The sequence below is a fragment of the Somniosus microcephalus genome, chromosome 30 (assembly GCF_052327205.1).
Source record: "Somniosus microcephalus isolate GS21.2 chromosome 30, FLI_Smic_1.0, whole genome shotgun sequence".
Lineage (NCBI taxonomy): Eukaryota > Metazoa > Chordata > Chondrichthyes > Squaliformes > Somniosidae > Somniosus > Somniosus microcephalus.
This window is the reverse complement of record NC_141016.1, coordinates 22,247,207-22,271,932: the sequence shown is the minus strand read 5'-3', so window position 1 is coordinate 22,271,932 and position 24,726 is coordinate 22,247,207. Positions and strand designations below refer to the sequence as shown.

The following is a 24,726-nucleotide window of genomic DNA, read 5'->3' as shown; positions in this document are numbered from 1 at the left end:
ATTGTTCTTTCCAGCAGAATTGATGTACAGGTCTCTCCAGGCCGAGATTCAAGGCTGCAATGAGCAGGGTGTGGATGGAGAGCAAGATCGACCCTCCCCTTTAAGAACTGGCCGGCGCCGGTGTGTCTGTGTTCCATTGCTGACTGACATCACATGAGCTTCGCCAGCACTCTGAGGTAGTGCCTCGCTCCTCGGCGTTAGCGCCTTAAGAGAGGTGTGTAGCGCCAGATTTAGCGCTCCAATCACCTCCAGGGGCGATAGAAGCCAAGTTTGCAGTCGGAGGCGATAATTAGCGGCAGGCGCTAAACTTTGCGCCCGGCTGATAATTGCACCCCAAGCGGGGCGATACCGAATTTCTCCCCCAGTGAGTGGAAGTGGCAGCATGGTGTCATTGTCACCTGATAATTGTCTGTCGCATCGCCCAATAATCCTCCAAAGGTGATGGCATTGGTGATGCAGCCCAGGTAGATGAAGAGGATGGTGGAAATGGACTGGATGTGGAATCCTTCATAGAAGTCACTGGGCAACCAGGGGAGTTTCCTCTTGATATCCAGCATCAGCCCTCCGCAAAACCTGTAGTCGGTGAGAAACACTTAACTCAGGGGTGTGAGTAGGAAGCAGCAGTTTATTAAGAGAAAACTGGAGGCATGCTGGTACATACAGAAATACGTACAGGTGTAATTTCGTACCTCTGACTACTCTAAAGCTAATTCTACTTTTCTCTGCTCTCTTTCTGGACCCCAGCTCTTTCTTTGTGCTTCAAGTTTGAACTGGATCATCACATAGCTCTCCACTATGTGGCAATTGCCTGTATTGAACAGATTTAATGTTACTCCGTTGTCTGAGAAATAGGTGCCAGTGTTTTGATGCAGTGGGATATCTTGGTTCAATTAATGTACAAGATACATGCTCCGGAGTTCGGCTTTTGAACCCACTAGTTTTTTTTTACTTTATAAGTTGCTTGTCAGGGCAGGTGCCTGGGAACGGGAATGGTGAGTGCGGGAGTGGGTAGAGAGTGGCGGGTGCGAGCGGGATTGGCTCGGGAGTGGTGAGTGGGAGCGAGATAGAGTCAGGAGTGGTTGGTGGGTGCGAGAGTGGGTAGGGAGTGGTGGGTGCATGGGAACGGGAATGGGTCGGGAGTGGTGGGTGCGGGAGTGGGTAGGGAGTGGTGGATGTGAGCGGGATTGGCTCGGGAGTGGTGGGTGGGAGCAGGATTGGCTCAGGAGTGGTGGGTGGGAGTGGGATTGGCTCGGGAGTGGTGCGTGGGAGTGGGAGTGGGTCGGGAGTGGTGCGTGGGAGCGGGAGTGAGTCAGGAGTGGTGCATGGGAGCGGGATTTGGTCGGGAGTGGTGCGTGGGAGCGGGAGTGGGTCAGGAGTGGTGGCCGGATGTTGGATTGGGTTGGGAGTAGTGGACGGGAGCAGGAGTGGGATTTGGTCGGGAGTGGTGGCTGGGAGCAGGAAAGGGATTCCGTCAGACGTCTTAGGATGCTGGGGACCCAAGGGAATGGTCCTCAGCATGAAGCTAGAGCCAGTCAATGCCAGCGCGCAGAGGGAGAGGCAAGGCTGGGGCCTGGGGAGGCTCAAGCACTCCTCCATGGGTCTGGAGGTGGGGGAGCTCGCCTGCTCTTCCTGCCCCAAAAGCAATTTGCATTAAAAGAAATTCTTCAAAGTTTACCATGGCCTCTTCTGGCCAGTTTGCTCCTCCCACCGTGGGTCGACCATGGGCTTTACACACCAATGTCGGTGAAGATACAATGCGGTCTAATGGGAACAGACTGAGTCAGGCCGGTAGGTAGAATCGGACTAATCCTAACCCCTCCCACGCTGGGTGAGGCGAGGTGTCTATTCACCACATCACCCTTGGTCATCTGAGGTCAAAACTCACCGGTGGGAAATTGCAGGTCTGCACCATGGGGGTGATTTTATCAATGGGGATGTGATGGAGGCGGGGCTGCTGCTTGTTGGGTTTTAGTCCCGCCTCCATCGACGCCCGGCCAACCCACGCTATTTTCCTTTGATTGACTTTGTTAATCCCGCCCAGCAGGCTTACCAGGCCAATTAAGGGAAAGCCGGTGACAGCGAATGTCAGCGTTTGACGTTTCATCTGTCAAGAGCTTTTGACAGATGAATTGTCATCGTTTGACAGCTCTGTGAAGCTGTCAAACACTGTCAATCTGTCTTCTAAATTGAGTCCTTTACTCAAGACTGACTTAGAAAGCCTGCCTGAGCAGAAAGCAGAAGACTGCAGCTTTTAAGAATGCAGCGGCCATTCTGCTTTCTCTGCCGGTGAGATGAGGCAGCCCCGCAGCCTAAAGGGAGGAAGCCCGGAGGAAGAAGCAAAGGTTAGTAATCTTATTAAAATACTTTAGACTCAACTCATACACTTACCTCTCCACACTTGCACCCATCACTCACCTGCACACCGGACATCTCAGACCCCCGCAGACCCACGGCTCGCCTTGCTGACCCTGGCGATGTTCGGAGCCATCAGGAAGCCCACACTTTAGGGCTCAAAGTAGGGATTATCCAAAAAACTGCCTGTTAACTACCTGTTAACAGGCAATTAATTGGCACTAATCCCCTTCCCGCCTCGGGGAGATGGGACCGGCACGGGTCGGGTACCCGCCTCCTGGGAAGATGGCACGGAGGTGGGTTGGGGGCGGGATGGGTACCCGCTCCCAGATTCTGCTATTTTCCTGGCAGTCCTGCCTCCCTACCCGCCTCCCCAGGGCTGGCAAGATCGCCCCCTCTGTCTCATCTCTGACATAAACTGTTGTGGTATTTTCCTATAATTTCATAATGATGGGATTTTTAAAAGGGCTCAGTAATGAGGGTGAGACTTGCCTATAAATAGGCTGATGTTTCACATCCTCCTAAAGGATTCTCTTGCCTACATTTGGCTATCCCCTTGGAACCTTCAATAGCCCAACGTGCTGCCCCCAATGGCTATTACAGTGCAACTGCACCAATTGAAATGTTTACCTTCCCGTCCACATCAGCTCTTCCCCAAGTTCAGGTGGTGTTGGCATTTCTTCATCATCACTTCCTCCTCCACCTCCTGCTGAACCGTTCATCTGTCCTGCCTCATTCAGAGAGTAAACAGACTTCCTGTTGTAGTGAGAGAAAGAGAAAGAGAGATGGTCAGTCTTCATGTTCCCTCAAGTAACTTTGATCTCTGTTTTAAGGTAATCAAACCTGGCGGCAGAGGAACGGGTTTGTTATTGGCCAGAGAAACAGTAGATCAGAGAATGTGCTCCAAGTGGATCACCTTCTCTGTCACAGGCAGCCATCTATTCGACTGTTAAAAGGAGATGGAGAACCTACACAGCTCAATGAAGGAGATGGAGAACCTACACAGCTCAATGAAGGAGATGGAGAACCTATGCAGCTCAATGAAGGAGATGGAGAACCTACACAACTCAATGAAGGAGATGGAGAACCTATGCAGCTCAATGAAGGAGATGGAGAACCTACACAGCTCAATGAAGGAGATGGAGAACCTACACAGCTCAATGAAGGAGATGGAGAACCTACACAGCTCAATGAAGGAGATGGAGAACCTACACAGCTCAATGAAGGAGATGGAGAACCTACACAGCTCAATGAAGGAGATGGAGAACCTACACAGCTCAATGAAGGAGTTGGAGAACCTACACAGCTCAATGAAGGAGATGGAGAACCTACACAGCTCAATGAAGGAGATGGAGAACCTACACAGCTCAATGAAGGAGATGGAGAACCTACACAGCTCAACGAACGAGATGGAGAACCTACACAGCTCAACGAAGGAGCTGGAGAACGTACACAGCTCAATGAAGGAGATGGAGAACCTATGCAGCTCAATGAAGGAGATGGAGAACCTACACAGCTCAATGAAGGAGATGGAGAACCTACACAGCTCAATGAAGGAGATGGAGAACCTACACAGCTCAATGAAGGAGATGGAGAACCTACACAGCTCAATGAAGGAGATGGAGAACCTACACAGCTCAATGAAGGAGATGGAGAACCTACACAGCTCAATGAAGGAGATGGAGAATCTACGCCTCTCAATGAAGGAGATGGAGAACCTACACAGCTCAATGAAGGAGATGGAGAACCTACACAGCTCAATGAAGGAGATGGAGAACCTATGCAGCTCAATGAAAAAGCCCTGCAAGTGGGAAGGACTTAAAGGATTCCTACCTTTTCTCGACAGAGGTTACTTTCTTGGGTGGCTCGATCCTGATCTTGGGATCCCATTCACCAGGAGGCAGGACAATGACTTCATCGAGGAATTCGTCGATCCCGGCAATCAAGTCATCTCTGTCTCTCGCTTTGTAAGCCACGTCACTGAACAGCTGGAACCCAGTGCAACAAAAGCAGAATATAAATGTCAGGCACTCTAAGCTGCAAGAGAGCACAAATAGCTACTGCATAATTATAGATCAATTCATTTCATTTAGGGGTATGGTAGCATAATGGCTATGTTACTTGATCTTAGTAATCTGGAGATGTGTAGTACAAATCCCACCGTGGCAGCTGGGGACATTTAAATTCAGTTAATTAAATAAATCTGCAATAAATAGCTAGTGTCAGTATTGGTGACCATGAAACTACCGGACTGTCATAAAAACCCATCTGGTTCACTAATGTCCTTTAGGGAAGGAAATCTGTTGTCCTTAGCCGGTCTGGCCTATATGAGACTCCAGACCCACAGCAATGTGGTTGACTCTTAACTCGGTCTTTGTACCACTACAAAGAAGTACGGACTGCAGCAGTTAAAGAAGGAGGCTCACCACCGCCTTCTCAAGGGCAATTAGGGATGGGCAATAAATGCTAGTCTTGCCAGTGATGCCCAAGTCCCTTAAATGAATAAAAAAAAATTAAGTTAATTCATAATTTTAATAGTTAGTAACAAAATGGGGAGGACTAGCCAGGAATGCTGTCCAGAAGGAAGATCTAACACCACGTTTCTGAGTGCAAACTCAGTCTTTACTTTCTGTTCTCTTGGAGAACATAAGAACATAAGAAATAGGAGCAGGAGTAGGCCATTCGGCCCCTCGAGCCTGCTCCGCCATTCAATGAGATCATGGCTGATCTTCTGCCTCAACTCCATTCACCGGCCCTATCGTCATATCCCTTGATGCCCTTACTAGTCAGAAATCTATCGACTTCTGTTTTGAATATACCCAATGACTGAGCCTCCACAGCCCTCTGGGGTAGAGAATTCCAAAGATTCACCACCCTCTGTGTGAAGAGATTTCTTCTCATCTCAGTCCTGAATGGCCTACCCTTTATCCTGAGGCTGTGGCCCCTGGTTCTAGACTCCCCAGCCAAGGGAATCATTCTCCCAGCATCCACCCTGTAATAATTTTGTATGCTTCAATGAGATCCCCTCTCATTCTTCTGAATTCAAGAGAATACAGGCCTGGTTTACGCAATCTCTTCTCATACGACAGTCCCGCCATCCCAGGAATCAATCTCGTGGACCTTCGTTGCACTCCCTCTATGGCAAGTATATCCTTCTTTTGCTCTTGCTAAACTGACATCTGATGAATTCCCATTGAGAAACCCATTCGTGCTGGGAGTAAAGAAGTGTCTCCAACTAGCACCAAGACACGAGAAGCTGAATGCCGGCAGAAAAAACCCCCCCAAGTAAAATGGTGCAAAAATGGCCCGAAAATGGCCTTTACTAAATCTTTTTACTAGGCTCCTGCAAATTTACTCAGCTCAGTACCCACAATCACAGTTCTACTGAAGTCAATGACTGTTAATTGTTTTCCTTTTACGACCTCTACTTGTGATAGCACGTGAGATAATAAAACTCACTACGCACTTGGTTCGAGTATAAAGCAAGGCTTTAATCAACTTGTTTCAAAACATGGAGGTCTAGTTATCTTTCACTAGTTCCTGTTTACAAAATGTCCTGGGCAAGCTGGGCCCACGCCCGAGTATTTATACTCCTTGGACGGCGCCACCAGCTGGCCATCCAGTGTTATTTCATGAGTCTTTCTTCATGGATCATAAGATTCATAACAGCAGGTGCTCCACTTTTTCTAACAGGTTTTAAATTGATAACTCACGTCATCAACCATCAGCGTTGCCATTGCTCTTCCAATCTCGCTGTAAGATTTCCCTTTCCCTTGAGGACCCAAAAGAATAAAAATAAACCTGTTTGGGAAAGATGTTAATGAGTTAAACCTGTGAACATAAAAATGCAAATTCCTTTTCTTATCGATCCACAGTAAATTAACCATTTTTGTTGAAGAAAAATTGAAGTATATTCATAATTCAGGCTGCACACCCACTGCACTGAGCTTACGTCTGGCCTGACATAATTTAATGATCCTCAACACAGGGCTAATTGCATTCACACTACAGTTGACCCGTAGAGAGGTCCCAGAGTGTGTGCTTGAGGTAAATGAAGCACCAACGCTGCAGTGTTCAAGCGAACCATGTGTCAGCTATCCGAAGGATGATTAACTTCTCGATTGAACACAAGTAATTATCCGTGGCAGCTGGAGACAGTGTTTCAAAGGAACTAAATCATCGGGCTGCTATCATGTTGGATATTTTGGCAAAGCTTAGTAACAATCTACACAAAGAGAAGTGAAGGAAATCAATACTTAGCTGTGAGTCCCGGTAAGAACATCAGAATTAGGAGCAGGAGTAGGCTATATGGCCCCTCGAGCCTGCTCCGCCATTCAATCAGATCATGGCTGATCCTCCATCTCAACTCCACTTTCCCACCCGATCTCCATATCCCTTGATTCCCCTAGAGTCCAAAAATCTATCGATCTCAGCCTTGAATATACTCAAAGACTCAGCATTCACAGCCCTCTGGGGCAGAGAATTCCAAAGGTTCACAACCCTCTGAGTGAAGAAATTCCTCCTCATCTCAGTCTTAAATGGCCGACCACTTATCCTGAGACTCTGCCCCCTAGTTCTAGACACACCAGCCAGGGGAAACAACCTCTCAGCATCTACCCTGTCAATCCCCTTCAGAATCTTGTATGTTTCAATGAGATCACCTCTCATTCTTCTAAACGCCAGAGAGTATCGGCCCATTCTACACAATCTCTCATCATAGGACAGCCCTCTCATCCCAGGAATCAATCTAGTGAATCTTCGTTGCACCGTCTCCAAGGCAAGTATATCCTTCCTCAGATAAGGAGACCAAAACTGTGCACAGTACTCCAGGTGTGGTCTCACCAAGACCCTGTACAATTGTAGCAAGACTTCCTCACTCTTATACTCCAACCCCCTTGAAATAAAGGCCAACATGCCATTTGCCTTCCTTATTGCTTGCTGTACCTGTATGCTAGCTTTCTGTGTTTCTTGCACGAGGACACTCAAATCTCTCTGAACACCAACATTTGAAAGTTTCTCACCATTAAAAAAAATTCTGTTTTTCTATTCTTCCTACCAAAGTGAATAACCTCACATTTCCCTACATTATTCTCCATCTGCCACTTTACTGCCCACTCGCTTAGTCTATCTATATCCCTTTGCAGGCTCTTTGGGCTGGATTTTCATTGAGGAGTCAGGTAGGAGGCGGGACTACAACTTTCGGGGTTGTAGTCCCGCCTCCATCGAGTTGTAGCCAACCCACGCGATTTTGACTTGATTGACCTTGTTGAGCCCGCCCAGCAGGCTCAGCAGGCCAATTAAGGGCCACCCGGCAACAGGTGACATCACAGATGGAAATTTCATCTGTCAAGACCTTTTGACAGATGAAATATCAGCGTTTCATAGCTGTTTGAAGCTGTCAAACACTGACAATCTGTACTCCAGGTTAATTCCTTCCTCTCAGGATGAATTAGAGATCTCCCTGGAACAGAAAGCAGAATGCTGGAACTTTTGACAGCTGGCGGCCATTCTGCTTTCTGTGCCGATGAGATGAGGGACTTCCGAGACCTGAAGGAAGGAAGGCTGTAAAGGTAAGTAAAGGTAATTAAACTTCTTTAAACACTTTACACACACCAAACACACTTACCTCTGCACTCATGCACCCATCACTCACCTGAACACCGGACATCTCGACCCCTCCAAGCCCTTCATCCCGACGGCCCGCCTCCTCTAACTTGGCGTTGTTTGGAGCCGTCGGGAATCCCACATTTCAACAATAAAAATAGGGATTAGGCTAAAAACTGCCTGTTAACTACCTGTTAACAGGCAGTTAATTGGCACTAATCCCCTTCCCCCCTCGCGGAGGCGGCTCCCAGTGTGGGTCGGGTACCCGCCTCCTTTGAAACTGGCATGGAGGCGGGTTGGGGGCGGGATGGGGTCGGGACCCCCGATTTCGGGATTTTAAGCCCCCACACGCCTCCAATCCCGCCTCCACGGCCCAATGAAAATCCTGCCCTTTGTGTTCTCCTCACAGCTTACTGTCCCACCGAGCTTTGTATCATCAGCAAGCTCTTGGATCCCTTCATCTAGGTCATTAATATAGATTGTAAGTAAGTTAATTTTGAGACCCAAGCTATAATATTGCTTTGAATGACTTAAATTAAATTTGTGAAATGAACTTACAGCAGGTAGAACTGTCCAACACAATGCTTCAAAACAGAAAGTTGACCTGGCTTCTGTAATGTCCAGAGACAACAGCACGCCCATCTCAATTGTGCCATGTGTGTGTTTTTTTTTTACACTGGGCTCACCAACATGCCCCCCCGGTGCGCCAGTACCTTGTTGGAACTGCCACTTCCGTCAGTCCGCCCAACATCGTCGACTGCACGAGCCGGACAAAGGCGACAAATGGCTTATCCAGGAAGTCGACTTCTCCCACAAGGATGTTCGAGGCTTCTGAGTCGCGAGGTATTTTCTTCTTGAATTTGTTCTTGAGCTGCAAAGAATTAAAGGTGTTTATGAGTTGGAGTCAAGTGCATTTCTGTCAAGTAGAAGGTGATAAAGGGGAGAAAGAACAATTGGGGTCTACTGTGACCATGAACAAAAAACTCTGGGTTTTGATGCAATCGTTTTTGCTGTTTGATGAGAACAGCTGGCTGGCCAATTAGTCCTGCAGTTTGCCGCTCCCCAATGCTGAAGGAAGGCTGGTTACCAAATGCACATTGCTGAGCTTCATTAGGGGAAAAATTCAGTATCGCCCATTTTGGGGCGCTAATATCGGCCGGGCGCAAAGTTTAGCGCCTGGCGCTAATTATTGCCTACGACTGCAAAGTTCGCCTCTATCGCCCCTGGAGGTGATTTGAGCGTTAAATCAGGCGCTACACACCTCTCTTAAGGCGCTAACATCGGGGAGCGAGGCGCTACCTCGGAACGCTACCGAAGCTCAGGCGATGTCGGTTACCATGGAATCCAGACAGACTGGCGCTGGCCAGTTCTTAAAGGGGAGGGGCCATCTTGCTGGCCAGCCACACCCTGCTCATTGCAGCCTTGAATCTTGGCTTGGAGAGACCTTGAAAGCAATTGTGTTGGAAGCACTAATTGATAGGTCCAGGGAAAGAGCTCGGTGCTTATGAACCTCAAAAGTGCTGCTGTGGACAAAAACTCCTTGGGACAGCGTTAAATATCTCCAGACGTCTCTCCCCTCTCAACCTACGTGTACCAAAAATTTTGCCGACAAGAAAAAGTCGGAAGCCTCTTCCCAACTTGAAAACATTCCCTCTGCCTGTCGTTCCTAGCAGCAGGCGCTAAGGCAGGGGTTGCGACTCAATTTCTGGTCTGTGGCGCTACCGGGTGTGGTAAACCACTTTTATCGTTCACTATCGTTACACTGGCCCAGAAATTCCAGAACGGGGCTTGCAGCGCGTGCAAGCCCCGTATTTACACTTACCCCGCGCTATTGCCGATCAGCTCCAGGGACACCTGGAATTGGTGTTTCCAGAAGAAGAATCCCGGGCAGCGTATGACGTCACGCTGCCCAGGAGTGCAGCCAGCGCGAAGTCAGGAGCGTGCAGTGCAAGTGAGACACGCCCCTTGAGGCCTCAGTTTCACTGGACACGCCCCCAATGTTTCTGTCAAGCTGCTAACCATTTTTACATGCAAAGCAGCAGTTTAAATAGGTTTTTGGAAGTTTTTTGAAGATTTTGTTAACTTTCATAAACTTTTTTAAATGTTTACATTATTTTGAGTAATCTGAAGTAATTTTAAAGAGAATTAAAGCAATTTAAAGACTTTTAAAAGCCCTAAAAGAATTTTTTAAATTCCATTTATTTATTTAGCAATGTCGTCGTCATACGTGTCTTCACACTGTTCCCTTTGGGGAACTGTATGAAGTGGTGGAAGGATTTATGGCCATGATTAACGCTCATTCCGTGACCGTAACCATCTTTGAACCAGCCATTAGGGCGGTTAGTCCTATGGCGGGAGGGTTTTACGGGCTCCCACAAGCTATACAAGGAGGGGGGGCCACCCACACCCACGGACGCAAATATCCCACTGGATGTCAACCCAGAATTTAGAGCCGGAGCTCCGACTCCACTTGCCGGGACTGTCTGGAGCGGGGTTCGAAACCCTACCCTGATCTGGCCCAGCGGCGGGGATCCTACCGCTATGACAAAGGCCCAATCCAATTAGCAACGTGAAATGGCAGCATAGGGCTCCAGTCACGGGGAGGGAAAAGGCGCAGGAAACGTATGGGTGTCACCTTTTGTGCGGAGTGGGCCTTTTGCGTAGCAGTAAGCATCCCAGCCGCTGGGCCAGAAGGAGTAGGGTTTTGAACCCCACTCCAGACAGTCCCGGCAAGTGGAGTCGGAGCTCCAACTTTAAATTCTGGGTGGACATCCAGCGGGATGCTTGCGTCCGTGGGTGTTGGTGGCACCCCCCCCCTCAGATGGGTTGTGGGAGCCCGTAAAACCCGCCCGCCATAGGACTAACCACCCTAATGGCTGGTTCAAAGATGGTTACGGTCACAGAATGAGCGTTAATCACGGCCATAAATCCTTCCACCACTTCATACAGTTCCCCAAAGGGAACAGTGTGAGGATACGTACGATGATGACCTCTTGCGCAATGCACCTCCTTGGACCCTCAGTCGCAGATGCGAGGGGGCAAGTTGTGCAATTGTTAAATTTTTTATTTTATTGACATGTAAAATGTTGGCCCAGTAATTCCCTTCCAAATGCGCTAGTACGGTCGGGGTACTTACGCATCTGGCCGGATGAAATGCCGGTTTTCAGCATGCACAGTGCATGTGGGGAAAACCGGCATTTCCTGTCCTCTGAACGAAGGGGTTCAGAGGCAGAACGCGTGCGACTGCACAGGCAGCGCGTGCGCAGTATAATTCGCCGCTTTCATTAATGCTTTCAGTGAGGTCCAGTCATTACAACTTACACATGAAAAAAGCATGGGTACAGTTGCTCCAGAGGCTGCGGAGGAAGATATTTCTTATCGTGGAGCTTCTGAAAGTATGTATGTCTGTATATATTCCTTTGCGTGTTATGTATATATTCCTTTACTTATGTGTATGAATGTATTATTTAATTATGACTTTCAGAGAAAGTAACTTATTGGAAAATCATAATTAAAAATATACATTCATACACATTAGTAAAGGAATATAAAACATACATACATATACGTAAAGGAATATATGTGGACATACATACATAACTCATTCTCACATTCCATTCACACAGCCACAATTGCTCCTTCTACCTACCGTTCTGAAAACCCGTTTAAAAAGAAAAAATTAAAGTTTAAAACTTAGTTAAAATTTCTTAAAATAACTTCCCTCCCTTTCCCAAACCTAAATATTGCATTTCATAAGCTCCTCCATAAAATATATCTCCTTCCCCAGCCAATGAACAACTTTACACTTGCTTTTTTTAAGTGCAAGTTCTAGGGACTTACCCTCACTGAATCCATCAGTGAAATCTACAAAGTTCACTGCGCAAGCGCTGCCTGTGCAGTCGCACACGCTGTGAATAGACCTCGGGTCTGGAAATGCCGGCGTTCCCCGCATGCGCTGTTCCTGCTGAACACCGGCATTTCCAACGGCCAGATGCGTGAGTAACCCGACCGTACTCACGCTTCTGGCCTGGAATTTCTGGCCCACTATGTTTTCCACTGTTATATCGTTACACTATGGTTATCACTGTTACACTGTTGTATCACTACATGAGGTCACCTCTTGTCACGCTGTTATACCTGGGCTGACCACTGCTGACTCCGCCCATGGCTCCACCTACCTGCCCAGGTATAAAGGTGGTCGACTGGCTGGTATTCCTCCTTGTTGGATCCGATCACCCACGAGGGTGGGCTCTGTTATTTAGCCAATAAAAACCTATAGTTACTTTCTTAACTCGTCGCTTTTCATTGGATGAATTGATAGGTATATCAATTTTATTGGCTAAATTTTAAAATGTCGTTACTTGAGCAGCCAAACGACCAGTCAACGGAGCAGCCAAACGACCAGTCAGATGCCCAGCTACAACAGCCACAGCAGCCGGCCTGGCTGCGAGCCCTCCGACCACCGTACCTGGATCTAAACCCACAGGCAGCAAACTCAGCCCTCGACTTCGAACACTGGCTGAGCTGTTTCGAATCCTACCTGGGAGAATCCGGCGTGCCTCAGAGATCCAAGCTAAGAGTTCTGACCGCCCAAGTGAGCCCTAAAGTATTCGCACTCATCCGGGACCTTACTACATACGAGGCCACCATCAACCTGCTGAAACAACAGTACCGGAGCCCGGTAAATTCCATGTATGCCAGACATCTCCTAAGATCCCGCCCGCAACAGCCAGGAGAGTCTGTAGATGAATTTTTACGGGCGCTACAAACACTCGGCAGGGACTGTGACTTTAAAGCGGTAACGGCGGCAGAAAATACTGAAGATAATATCCGCGATGCCTTCGTGAAAGGCCTGCGGTCCGACTACTCACGGCAAAGACTGCTTGAAGCAAAGGACCTCGACCTGAACACAGCTGCAGCCCTCGCTCGCTCCCTAGAAGTGGCCCATCGGGACCTCGAGGCGTACTCCAGGTACTGTAATTCGCGACCCTGGGACTCGGGACCGACCCCGACCGCAATACCCCTCGCAGCGCCGCCCCTGGGACCTACCTCAGCGTCGGCGTCCCGGACCCGATCGGGACCGCCACCCCCGGTACCGGCTGCAACATCGGACCCCCGCGATCGGGCCGCCGGCTGCTTCTTCTGCGGCCAGGCGAAACACCCGAGGTCGCGCTGTCCTGCGAGCAACGCGACTTGCTCCAGTTGCCAGAAGGCCACTTCGCTAAGGCCTGCAGAGGGAGAGCCACAGACACCAGCAGTGCCTCATGCGAGCTGTGGGGGCGGCCATCTTTCATCAAGGCCACAGATGCCAGTATCCCCTTGTGTGAGTCGTGGGGGTGGCCATCTTTGATCAAGGCCACCGACACCAGCAGTGCCACATGTGAGTTGTGGGGGCAGCCATCTTCTCCGCCATTTTACTCCACCTCGTGGGCGCCGCCATTTTACCCACCACACTCGACCGCCACCTCGCCTCCAGACCCGACCACCGCCTCACCCGCAGACTACAGCAGCTCGCTCAGCCATACACTAGCCTCCGTCACACTGGACCAAGTTCGCCCGCATCACCTGTCCAAGTCCATGATGGACATCGAAGTAAACGGCCACGCCACGACCTGCCTGTTCGACAGCGGAAGCACGGAGAGCTTCATCCATCCAGACACGGTGAGCCACTACTCCCTCACTGTCCGGCCAACGCGCAACCGGGTCTCGATGGCGTCTAGGTCCCACTCTACAGACATCAGCGGCTACTGTGTTGTGACCCTGTCGGTTAGGGGCACGGAGTATAAAAATTTTAAACTTCTCGTCCTGCCCCAACTCTGCGCTGCCGTCCTACTAGGGCTGGATTTCCAATCCCACCTTCAAAGTGTCACTCTAGCATACGGTGGACCCCTCCCCCCACTCACAGTCAACAACCAGCAGCCTTTAAACCGCCCACCGCGTACCACCTGCGGCCTATCCACCCTCAGGGTCCCGCCTCCCTCCCTGTTCGCCAGCCTCACCCGCGACTGTAAACCCGTCGCCACCAAGAGCAGGCGGTACAGCGCCGGAGACAGAGCTTTTATTAGCTCTGAAGTGCAGCGCCTCCTGAAGGAGGGCATCATCGAGAGGAGCAACAGCCCCTGGCGCGCTCAGGTCGTAGTCATCAAGACCGGCGATAAAAACCGCCTAGTCATCGACTACAGCCAAACCATAAACCGGTACACCCAGCTGGACGCGTACCCCCTTCCCCGCATATCTGATATGGTCAACCAGATTGCACAGTACCGCGTATTCTCTACCATCGACCTTAAGTTGGCCTATCACCAACTCCCTATCCGCCCTGAGGACCGCCAGTATACCGCCTTCGAGGCGAATGGCCGCCTCTACCACTTCCTGAGGGTTCCCTTCGGCGTCACCAACGGGGTTTCGGTCTTCCAAAGGGAGATGGACCGGATGGTTGACCAGAACGGGCTGCAAGCCACGTTCCCCTATCTAGATAACGTCACCATCTGCGGCCGCGACCGGCAGGACCACGATGCTAATCTGGAGAGATTCCTCCGTACGGCCCAGCGGCTGAACCTCACCTACAATAAGGAGAAATGTGTGTTTAACACCTCGCGCCTTGCCATCCTCGACTGCGTAGTAGAGAACGGAGTCATCGGCCCCGACCCCGAAAGAATGCGCCCCCTCATGGAGCTTCCCCTCCCCCACTGTCCAAAGGCGCTGAGGGGAACCCTGGGGCTCTTCGCCTACTATGCCCAATGGGTGCCCAATTATGCGGACAAAGCCAGACCCCTCATGAAGTCCACCTCCTTCCCCCTGACGGCAGAAGCGTGCGCAGCCTTCTCCCTCATTAAGGGAGACATTGCTAAGGCCACAATGCACGCGGTGGATGAGTCTATCCCTTTCCAAGTGGAGAGCGATGCATCCGACTTCGCCCTGGCCGCAACCCTTAACCAGGAGGGGAGACCAGTGGCCTTCTTCTCAAGGACCCTCCAGGGCCCCGAGATCCGACACTCTTCGGTCGAGAAGGAGGCCCAGGCGATCGTGGAGGCTGTACGACGCTGGAGGCATTACCTGGCAGGCAAACGATTTACCCTCCTCACCGACCAGCGTTCGGTCGCTTTTATGTTTAATAACAAGCTGAGGGGCAAAATCAAGAACGACAAGATCTTGAGGTGGAGAATCGAGCTCTCCACCTATGATTATGATATCTTGTACCGGCCTGGTAAACTGAATGAACCCCCAGATGCTCTATCACGAAGTACATGCGCCAGCGTGCAAAGTGATAGACTGCAGACCCTCCACAACGACCTCTGCCACCCCGGGGTCACCAGACTTTACCACTTCATTAAGGCCCGCAACCTGCCCTACTCCATCGAGGAGGTCAGGACCATGACCAGGAACTGCCAAACCTGTGCCGAATGCAAACCGCATTTCTTTAGGCCGGACAGAGCAAGCCTGATCAAGGCCACCCGCCCCTTCGAGTGCTTGAGCATCGATTTTAAAGGGCCCCTCCCGTCCTCTGACCGTAATGTGTACTTCCTCAACATTATTGATGAGTACTCCCGTTTCCCCTTTGCCTTCCCCTGCCCAGGCATGACCAGTACCACGGTCATCAAATGCCTGAACGACCTCTTCGCCTTGTTCGGGTTCCCAAACTATATACATAGCGACCGGGGCTCCTCCTTCATGAGCGAGGAACTTCGCCAGTTCCTACTAGCGAGAGGTATTGCTGCAAGCAGGACCACCAGCTACAACCCCCGAGGGAACGGCCAGGTGGAAAGAGAGAACGCGACTGTATGGAAGGCCGTCCTCTTAGCCTTAAAGTCTAAGGGCCTCCCAACCTCTCGCTGGCAGGAAGTCCTCCCGGCAGCGCTGCACTCCATCCGGTCACTGCTTTGCACTGCCATTAACGCCACCCCCCATGAACGAATGTTTGTTTTCCCCAGGAAGTCGACTACGGGAACCACGCTACCAACCTGGCTGACCTCTCCGGGGCCCGTCTTGCTGCGAAAGCACGTGAGGGCCCATAAAACGGACCCCCTGGTCGAGAGGGTGGACCTCCTGCACGCCAACCCCCAGTACGCCTATGTGGCGTACCCAGACGGGCGGGAGGACACAGTCTCTTTACGAGACCTCGCACCCTCGGGCATTCCTGAGACACCACCGCTACCCCCCCCCACCACCCCCCCAATCCAGCCCAGGTAGACGGCATGCCGGAACCCCACGAGCCTTCGCCGACGACGCAGACACCAGCAACAACATCGAATACTGCAACACCGCCGCCGCTGCTGCGACGATCGGAAAGGCTTACGAGGCCTCCGGACAGACTGACATACCCGAACTGGTAATACACTTCACCCCGCCGGACTCAAATCTAAACAAGGGGTGAATGTGGTAAACCACTTTTATCGTTCACTATCGTTACACTATGTTTTCCACTGTTATATCGTTACACTATGGTTATCACTGTTACACTGTTGTATCACTACATGAGGTCACCTCTTGTCACGCTGTTATACCTGGGCTGACCACTGCTGACTCCGCCCATGGCTCCACCTACCTGCCCAGGTATAAAGGTGGTCGACTGGCTGGTATTCCTCCTTGTTGGATCCGATCACCCACGAGGGTGGGCTCTGTTATTTAGCCAATAAAAACCTATAGTTACTTTCTTAACTCGTCGCTTTTCATTGGATGAATTGATAGGTATATCACCGGGGCATTGTACGCTTGCATGACGTCACGATCTGTGGGAGTTCGTGGCGGTAGTGTTTAGCGCTCGGGCGTTAAGCCGCGAGCGCCCCCTGGAGGCACCAACGGGAGGCGCTAACCAACCGAATTTTTTCCCCCATTGTGCCTTCAGCATGCGGCAGTGAGCCGGTAGAAAGTGCAGACTGATACCAAAGGCTCAAACAAGCTCCAAGAACAGGACCCCCGCAGGACATTTACTTAAACAGTTTTTAACTAATAAAAAAGGAGCATCGGTTTCTGACACTCGCCCAGTTTTAGGAACTTGCTGCAGGCGATGTCATCTGTCCAATTGTCAATCCTTGGACTAGTTATTAAAATCTACCGTTGCAGTGCTGCAGGCTCGTTCATGTAATAGCTGCTTGAACCAAAGCATTGGATCACCTGGGTGGGCTGGAATCCCGGGCTGGATTTTGCCAATGGGGAGCTTTTGGAGGCGGGACTCCCACTTGTCGGGTTTCAGTCCCGCCTCCATCAACTTCTGGCCAACCCACGCTATTTTCCCCTGATTGACCTTGTTAAGCCCGCCCAGTGGGCTTAGCAGGCCAATTAAGGGAAAGCGGGTTACAGAGCATGTCAACATATGACGTTTCATCTGTCAAAAATATTTGACAGATGAATTGTCATCGTTTGACTGCTTTGAGAAGCTGTCAAACACCGACATTCTCTGTAGTTTGATGAGTCCTTGTATTCAAGACACATCAAACCTATTTTGTGAGCAGAAATTAGATGGTTGTTGAAGCCTGCAGGAAGAAACAAAGGTAAGTAAATATTTTCTATCAGTTTTCACTCACCTCACATACACACCTCTCCAGACTTGCACCCATCACTCATCTCAACAGCGCACTTTTCAACCCCTCCGACCCCCGCAGACCCACTGCTCGCCTCGCTGACCCTGGCGGGGTTTCCCGACGTCGGGAAGCCAGCACTTGCGGGGTAAAATGGGGATAACCCTCTTAACTTCCTGTTAACTACCTGTTAACAGGCAGTTAAGTGGCTGTAATCCCCTTCCCGCCTCGAGGAGGCGGCTCCCAGTGTGGGTCGGGTACCCGCCTCCTGGGAAGATGGAATGGAGGAGGGTTGGGGGCGGGATGGGCACCCGCCCCCAGATTCTGCCATTTTCCCGGCAGTCCCGCTTGCAAACCTGCCTCCCCAGGGACTGGCAAAATTTTCCTCCCCCCGTGCTTACTAAGACAACTAAACCAGCCTTTGAGAAATGACAGCTCTTTGTGATTTTGAGGGCACTTGGCTGCAGCTACCTACACAACCCAGATGCCATTAACCTTCCCATAAAGGTAGTTAAAGTTGAAGGGCCAGGGTTTGGATAAGAACCAAGGTTCCTCTTTCAAAGAGACTGGCAATAAAGCACAGCAACTGAGCTTCAAGGTCACTTTGCAAAGCACACGGGGGCCCTGGATCTCTGACGAGCTTCCCACAGATGTTGGCCACTGCTGGACCCTATGTCATTCAATAATGAGCCAGCCAACATGTTGTGGTCTCTAAGCAGGGTGCATAGTCAGGAATGTGAGCACAGGACTAAGCTCCATCCTCGTGATTCCAATCAATGGCAATCTGCTACTTCATAATCTGATTAACAATTGAAAAATGTGGCATATTTTATTAAAACTAAACCGAAGTGAATCGAACTTGATTATATTGCTTTTTTTTTGGTCCACATTTGTTGTTTCTAAGCTGCCAAATTTGAAAATCACAGGCAAAATAAGTTCATCTTCAGTGTGCGCAACAAGTGGGTTTATTTACTGACTTAATCCGAGTCTTGAGTTGAACTGTGTTATAAATCTCATCATCATCAAGAAACTACTCATGAAATAACGTTGGACGGCCAGCTGGTGGCGCCATCCAAGGAGTATAAATACTCGGGTGTGGGCCCCAGCTTGCCGGGGACATTTTGTAAGACAGGAACTAGTGAAGTACAACTAGACCACCATGTTCTGAAACAAGTTGATTAAAGCCTTGCTTTATACTCAAACCAAGTGCGTAGTGAGTTTTATTACGTCAATCTGCATCGAGTTATTGAATGTGTCTGTTCTTTGTGCTACTTAATGCTAATGTGTTCCTTTTTATATGTTGTCCATGCGCTCCTTTTAAAGAGATCTTTCTACTCTCCCAAAAACTGGATAAAGGTACCATCAGCTTTAGAGCAAAGCTAAAACAGTCTTAGGGTTTGATTCCCATACTGTACTGAGTTAGCTGCTCTTAGCTAGGACAGCATTTGGTCCCAGGGATGGGAAGAGGAAGCCATTGCTCTCACTCCTGGTTTGCGGCCTAGTAATCCCTGCTGGAAAGTGTGTGTGTGGATGTCGGATAAGGACATTGGTTTTGACTGGACTGTCCATGCTCACGTAACCTGCGAGCACTCTGCTTAGGCTGGCCAATGAAGAATAGCCACTGGTCTCGGCTTTGATGCCATTGTATCCCCAGCAAGAGTTGGTGCTTTCTTGAGAGATGGGGAGCAAATTGGAAAAAGAGGAACTGCGTACCAACATCTTTATTGTGCCTGTGTTTTTTGAATACTGCATTCGACCCACGGGTAATTCTGAGCCCAACAGTATGAAGGAGCTGAGCTAATGTTCACACAGTCCAAAATGATGGCTTCCCTTATGGTCATGTGGTTCTACCAGACACAGTGAGGCTAATAGGGTTCAAAGTTCAAAGATAAAATTAACCAAAAGGTAGGAGTTAGAAACACAGAAACATAGAAGATAGGAGCAGGAGTAGGCCATTCGGTCCCTCGAGCCTGCTCCGCCACTTAATGAGATCATGGCTGATCATCCAAATTCAGTACCCTGTCCCTGCCTTCTCCCCATATCCCTTGATCCCTTTAGCCTTAAAAAATACATCTAACTCCTTCTTGAATATATTTAATGAATTGGCCTCCACAGCCTTCTGCGGTAGAGAGTTCCACAGGTTCACCACTCTCTGGGTGAAGAAATTTCTCCTCATCTCAGTCCTAAATGTCCTACCCCGTATCCTGAGACTGTGACCCCTCGTTCTAGTGAGTCCACGTCAAAAGTACTTCTTTGGCTGTAAAGCGCTTTGAGATGTCCGGTGGTCGTGAAAGACGCGATAGAAATGCAATTCTTTCAAGTCTTTCTTTATAACCAGGTTGCCAATTCCCAGCCAATAGCCATGGTGCTGTAAAGGGGCTCTGCATCTCAATACAATGCTGCCTTTACCTGAAGTCCACACACACTTTTCCAGTAGGATTGGCGGGGTAGCTCTCAGGAGAAGCAAACCCGGGTTAACTTTTATTTTTCTCCTCCTCGCTACCAGCAGTATTGGAGTCAGTTATAGTTGCCCTTCCTGTGCCCTGGCTAACTCGGCACCCAGGAAATCTACATCCCAGGGAGAGAGGAGAGTCTTGCTGTGGCTCCTGTTCCGTGCGCGAAAAGTTCCACCAGGAAAAGTTCAGCTAACACGATGACGGAAACGGTACCGGACATCATCTAACAGTCCAGAAAAAGAGTCCATGATGACTGTCTTACATCCATTAGCCCATGATTGAGATTTACCTGGTCTGTGCTGGGAGTATCTGCAATATCATTCATACTTCTGCTTTGAGCATGGCCTGTAATATAGAAAGATACATAATCACCTCAGGCAATTTGGAATTCACACGGCTATCTCTAAGAGCAAAAGACGGGGTTGAGGAGACAGCGGAAGGTACGGGTTGGGTTTCGGAACTGGAGGAAATCCTTCAATGTATCGACGGGGACTTTGTTGGGATGTAAACCCGGGAATGGTTGCATGCACGTAGGCTGCATGCGGTGCCTTCATCTCAGTTACTCGGTCACCAGGTAACTTACGTAGGTGACTTACGTAGCCGTCCGTAACCGGGAGCTTGCCTCATTCCCATGTCTTCAGTGGAGCGGTAAAAGCTTGCCCCAGTGCCAGGGGTTCGCCAGGGACTGCGAGCTGCAAGCCCCATGGTAATTGAAGCAGTTAGTAGGGAAAGAAACAAAGATGTATAGTTAGTGAAGGGAATCATTGGAATGTGCGTACATGAAACAATCATGGCAAGAAAATGCGATTTTTTCTCTCTCTCTGTTCTTACAGTGATAGATATCATTACTGGGGACTGGAATGCATTCAATACGAACATACGAATTAGGAGCAGGAGTCGGCCCCTCGAGCCCGCTCCGCCATTCAATAAGATCATGGCTGATCCGATTACTCCACATTCCCGCCTACCCCCGATAACCTTTCACCCCCATAACCTTTCACCCCCTTGCTTATCAAGAATCTATCTACATCTGCCTTAAAAATATTCAAAGACACTGCTTCCACCGCCCTCTGAGGAAGAGAGTTCCAAAGACTCACGACCCTCTGTGAGAAAAAAATTTCTCCTCCTCTCTGTCTTAAATGGGCGACCCCTTATTTTTAAACAGTGACCCCTAGTTCTAGATTCTCGCCCTCAGGCTGCCAGTGTCAGCCTTTTAAGAGGTAAAGTACACACAGTGAACCTATCTCTGTGCTGTCTTAACCGTTGAATCATCCGTGAGACAATCTCCAGTTCGCACACAAGCCTCACTTTTCTGCCTCAGTCAACCTGCAAATTCTCACAGTCATGTTTGTGCTGAAGACTCACGCTCGCCGGGAGCTGACTAGAACCTTGCCCAAACTCCATTCACTTCCGACTGGCAGATAGCATTAAGAGAAAAATAACTCTCGCCCATCTTTCCCATCCAGGTGCGTTGGTGTGTTATCTGTCGCCCTGAAGCAATACAACAACTTGCATTTATATAGTGCCTTTAATGTAGTAAAACATCCCAAGGCGCTTCACGGGAGCGTTATCCAACAAAATTTGACACCGAGCCCCCTAACGAGATATTAGGGAAAGCGATCAAAAGCTTGGTCAAAGAGGTAGTTTTAAGGAGGCTCTTACAGGAGGAAAGAGAAGTAGAGAGGCAGAGAGGTTCAGGGAGGGAATTCCAGAGCTTAGCGCCTAGGCAGCTGAAAACATGGCCACCAATGGCATTTAAAATTGGGGGATGCGCAAGAGGCCAGAATTGGAGGAGCGCAGAGATCATCTGCTTATATAATGTAACACAAGGTGAGACTGACAATATCCAATACACAAAGCACTGCCTGTACAGGATGTCCAATCACACACTCGAAGGTGACAGTGTGTTTGTTCAATCTATTCCCATTATAATCTCACACGCTGTACCAAATGTCAGAACGAAGTTTAGCAAACAACAAGCTTCTGTATCAACACTGCTCTAAAATAAGCTGCTACGAGGTACATGAGGTATGCCCAGGATCACTGTGGCTCAGCTTTCTTTACTGATCAATCCCTCCCTATGGGGCCATACTTTTGCTTGACACCTCCCTACCACCATTGAGACAAATGTTCGGAAATCAATATGTAAGGAAATAGCAGGTGCAAATGCATTTCCTTCTGTTTCCTGACGCAGTTTACTGGAGCTCCCATCATTTTCCACTAGCCTGTCAGTCAGAATCATTTTTATTTCCCATGAGCCAAGCACAGATCTTCATGTAAGCAGCCTGGAATTTCTGTTTGATCAGGCTCTTAAATCTGCCCACTTGCCAACTTTGATTCAGTACGAATACCTGACAATTGACCAATTGGGCGCGATCTTGCCAACCCTGGGGAGGCGGGTTTGGAGGCGGGACTGCCGGGAAAATGGCAGAATCTGGGGGCGGGTGCCCATCCTGCCCCCAACCCGCCTCCGTGCCATCTTCCCAGGAGGCGGGTAGCCGACCTGCGCTGGGTCCCGTCTCCTTGGAGGCAGGAAGGGAATTACAGCCACTTAACTGCCTGTTAACAGGTAGTTAACAGGCAGGTAAGAGGATTATCCCCATTTTGCCCACACAAGTGCGGGCTTCCCGAAGGCTGCGAACCCCGCCAGGGTCAGCGAGGCGAGCAGTGGGTCTGCGGGGGTCGGAGGGGTGCAAAAGTGCGCTGCGAAGGTCAGTGATGGGTGCAAGTGTGGAGAGGTGAGTATGTGAGGTGAGTGGAAAGTGTTAGAAAAAGTTTACTTACCTTTGTTCCTTCCTGCAGGCTTCAAACGTCGGGGATGTGGAGAGTCTCGCATCTTACCGGCAGAGATGACAGACGGCTGCTGCATTCTCCAATGCAACAACCATCTAATTTCTGCTCACAAAAGAGGTTTGATGAGTCTTGAATACAAGATCTCATCAAACTACAGAGAATGTCAGTGTTTGACAGCTTTACAGAGCTGTCAAGCGATGACAATTCATCTGTCAAAAATTTTTGACAGATGAAACGTCATACGCTGACGTTCTCTGTAACCGACTTCCCCTTAATTGGCCTGCTAAGCCTGCTGGACAAGGTCAATCAAGGGAAAATAGCGTGGGTTGGTCAGAAGTTAATGGAGGCGGGACTACAACCCGACAAGTGGGAGTCCCGCCTCCAAAAGCTCCCCATTGGCCAAATCCAGCCCATTGTCTCCCATGCTCTTCTCTGTCCAAACCCACCATATATTCACTGATATCACTAGAGTGGGTAGCGGAATTCTCGCCCAAATGATGCTGGGTCAATTGAAAACTGAAAATGAGATCGATAGATTTTTGTTGAGTGAGGATATCAAGGGATATGGAGAAATGGTGGGTACATGGAGTTGAGGTACAAGCCATCCATGAGCTAGTTGAATGGCGGAGCAGGGTGGAGGAGGTGACTGGCCTACTCCTGTTCCTATGAGTGCAGCCCGCCCCTCTTAAGTAGACTGTGTTCTGGTCAGGCATTGGATTGGCGATAAGAAGCATCCCCCAATCTGTTGTAGCCGTCACATTCAGAAAATATCTCCAAGTTATAGGAAGTACAAATTAGTCACAGAAAGAAATATTCAGAAGGAGACTGACATAAAACTGCGTACGGGATGAATTTTGGGGACCTCACGCCCTTCAAATAATTTATGAAATGCACGATCTGACATCATTTTGATTGCTAAAATAGGTTTCACGTGTACCAGGGCAGTGACAAATGAGAAGAAAGTGAGAAGAAGGTGAAGGTTTTTTGTTGTTGGTAAAACAGACCCTTTCCACAGCAACAGTCTGAATGCTGATTATAACCGAGGTATTGCTGTTTGATGCGGGAGTTACGGCAACTGTGAATTCTGCTCATCACTGAGGATTGAAAGGACAGATAAAGCCCATTCCCAGCTGTTTGTTTCTTATCCAGGAACTGGTGTTAATGTTTGTTGGTGCCACATCATGCAAGGCCGGGCGGCTCCCCTTACCTGACGATGCTGTCGAGGATTTCCCGATGTCAATCAGCGAGCGGTGGATGGATTTCTTGGTTTGGTGTCGATGCTTTCTCAGGAGGATGTACGATATCTGTTCTCGCACCTCTGGTTTAATAAGTCCATCTTCAATTTCCTTGTCAATTATGTCATCTGTAATTATAGACGTATTGGTCATTCTGGCCATTCATGTCTGGGCCATTGAAGGGTCTGATGGTCTTTTCGCTTAATAAGAAAAAAAAAACAGCTTTTCCGCATCTCAAGTTATGTATTAACAGATGGGAAACCATCACTGCAAACTCACATCCTTCCACTCTGCTGTAACTCTGTCACTTCCTTACAAGGATCAGAAGATAGGTTTGGATGAAGATGTTCCTTCAACCCATTCGATCTCAACAACACCAACTTGTATTTATATAGCGCCTTTAACGTAGTAAAACATCCCAGGGCGCTGCACAGGAGTATTAATAAGGCAAAAAATTTGACACCGAGCCACAAAAGGAGAAATTAGGGCAGGTGACCAAAAGCTTGGTCAAAGAGGTAGGTATTAAGGAGCATCTTAAAGGAGGAAAAGAGAGGTTTCGGCAGGGAATTCCAGAGCTTAGGGCCCAGGCAACAGAAGGCACGGCCGCCAATGGTTGAGCGATTATAATCAGGGATGCTCAAGAGGGCAGAATTGGAGGAGCGCAGGTATCTCGGGGGGTTGTTGGGCTGGAGGAGATTACAGAGATAGGGAGGGGCGAGGCCATGGAGGGATTTGAAAACAAGGATGAGAAATTTGAAATCGAGGCGT

At 49.3% G+C, this 24,726-nt stretch overlaps 1 protein-coding gene across 1 annotated transcript in view; it reads right to left on the bottom strand.

Moving 5' to 3' along the window:
- Nucleotides 1-24,726, bottom strand: part of LOC147098007 (electrogenic sodium bicarbonate cotransporter 4-like) — a 156,410-nt gene that overhangs the window by 57,662 nt on the left and 74,022 nt on the right. The window contains exons 6-13 of the mRNA XM_085971204.1: nt 23,931-24,086; nt 20,527-20,622; nt 20,220-20,275; nt 8,670-8,827; nt 6,066-6,153; nt 4,186-4,340; nt 2,983-3,108; nt 399-573 (exon numbers count right to left, since the gene is read on the bottom strand). Coding sequence (XP_085827330.1) covers nt 399-573; nt 2,983-3,108; nt 4,186-4,340; nt 6,066-6,153; nt 8,670-8,827; nt 20,220-20,275; nt 20,527-20,622; nt 23,931-24,086 — 1,010 coding nt within the window. The remainder of the gene's footprint in view (nt 1-398; nt 574-2,982; nt 3,109-4,185; nt 4,341-6,065; nt 6,154-8,669; nt 8,828-20,219; nt 20,276-20,526; nt 20,623-23,930; nt 24,087-24,726) is intronic.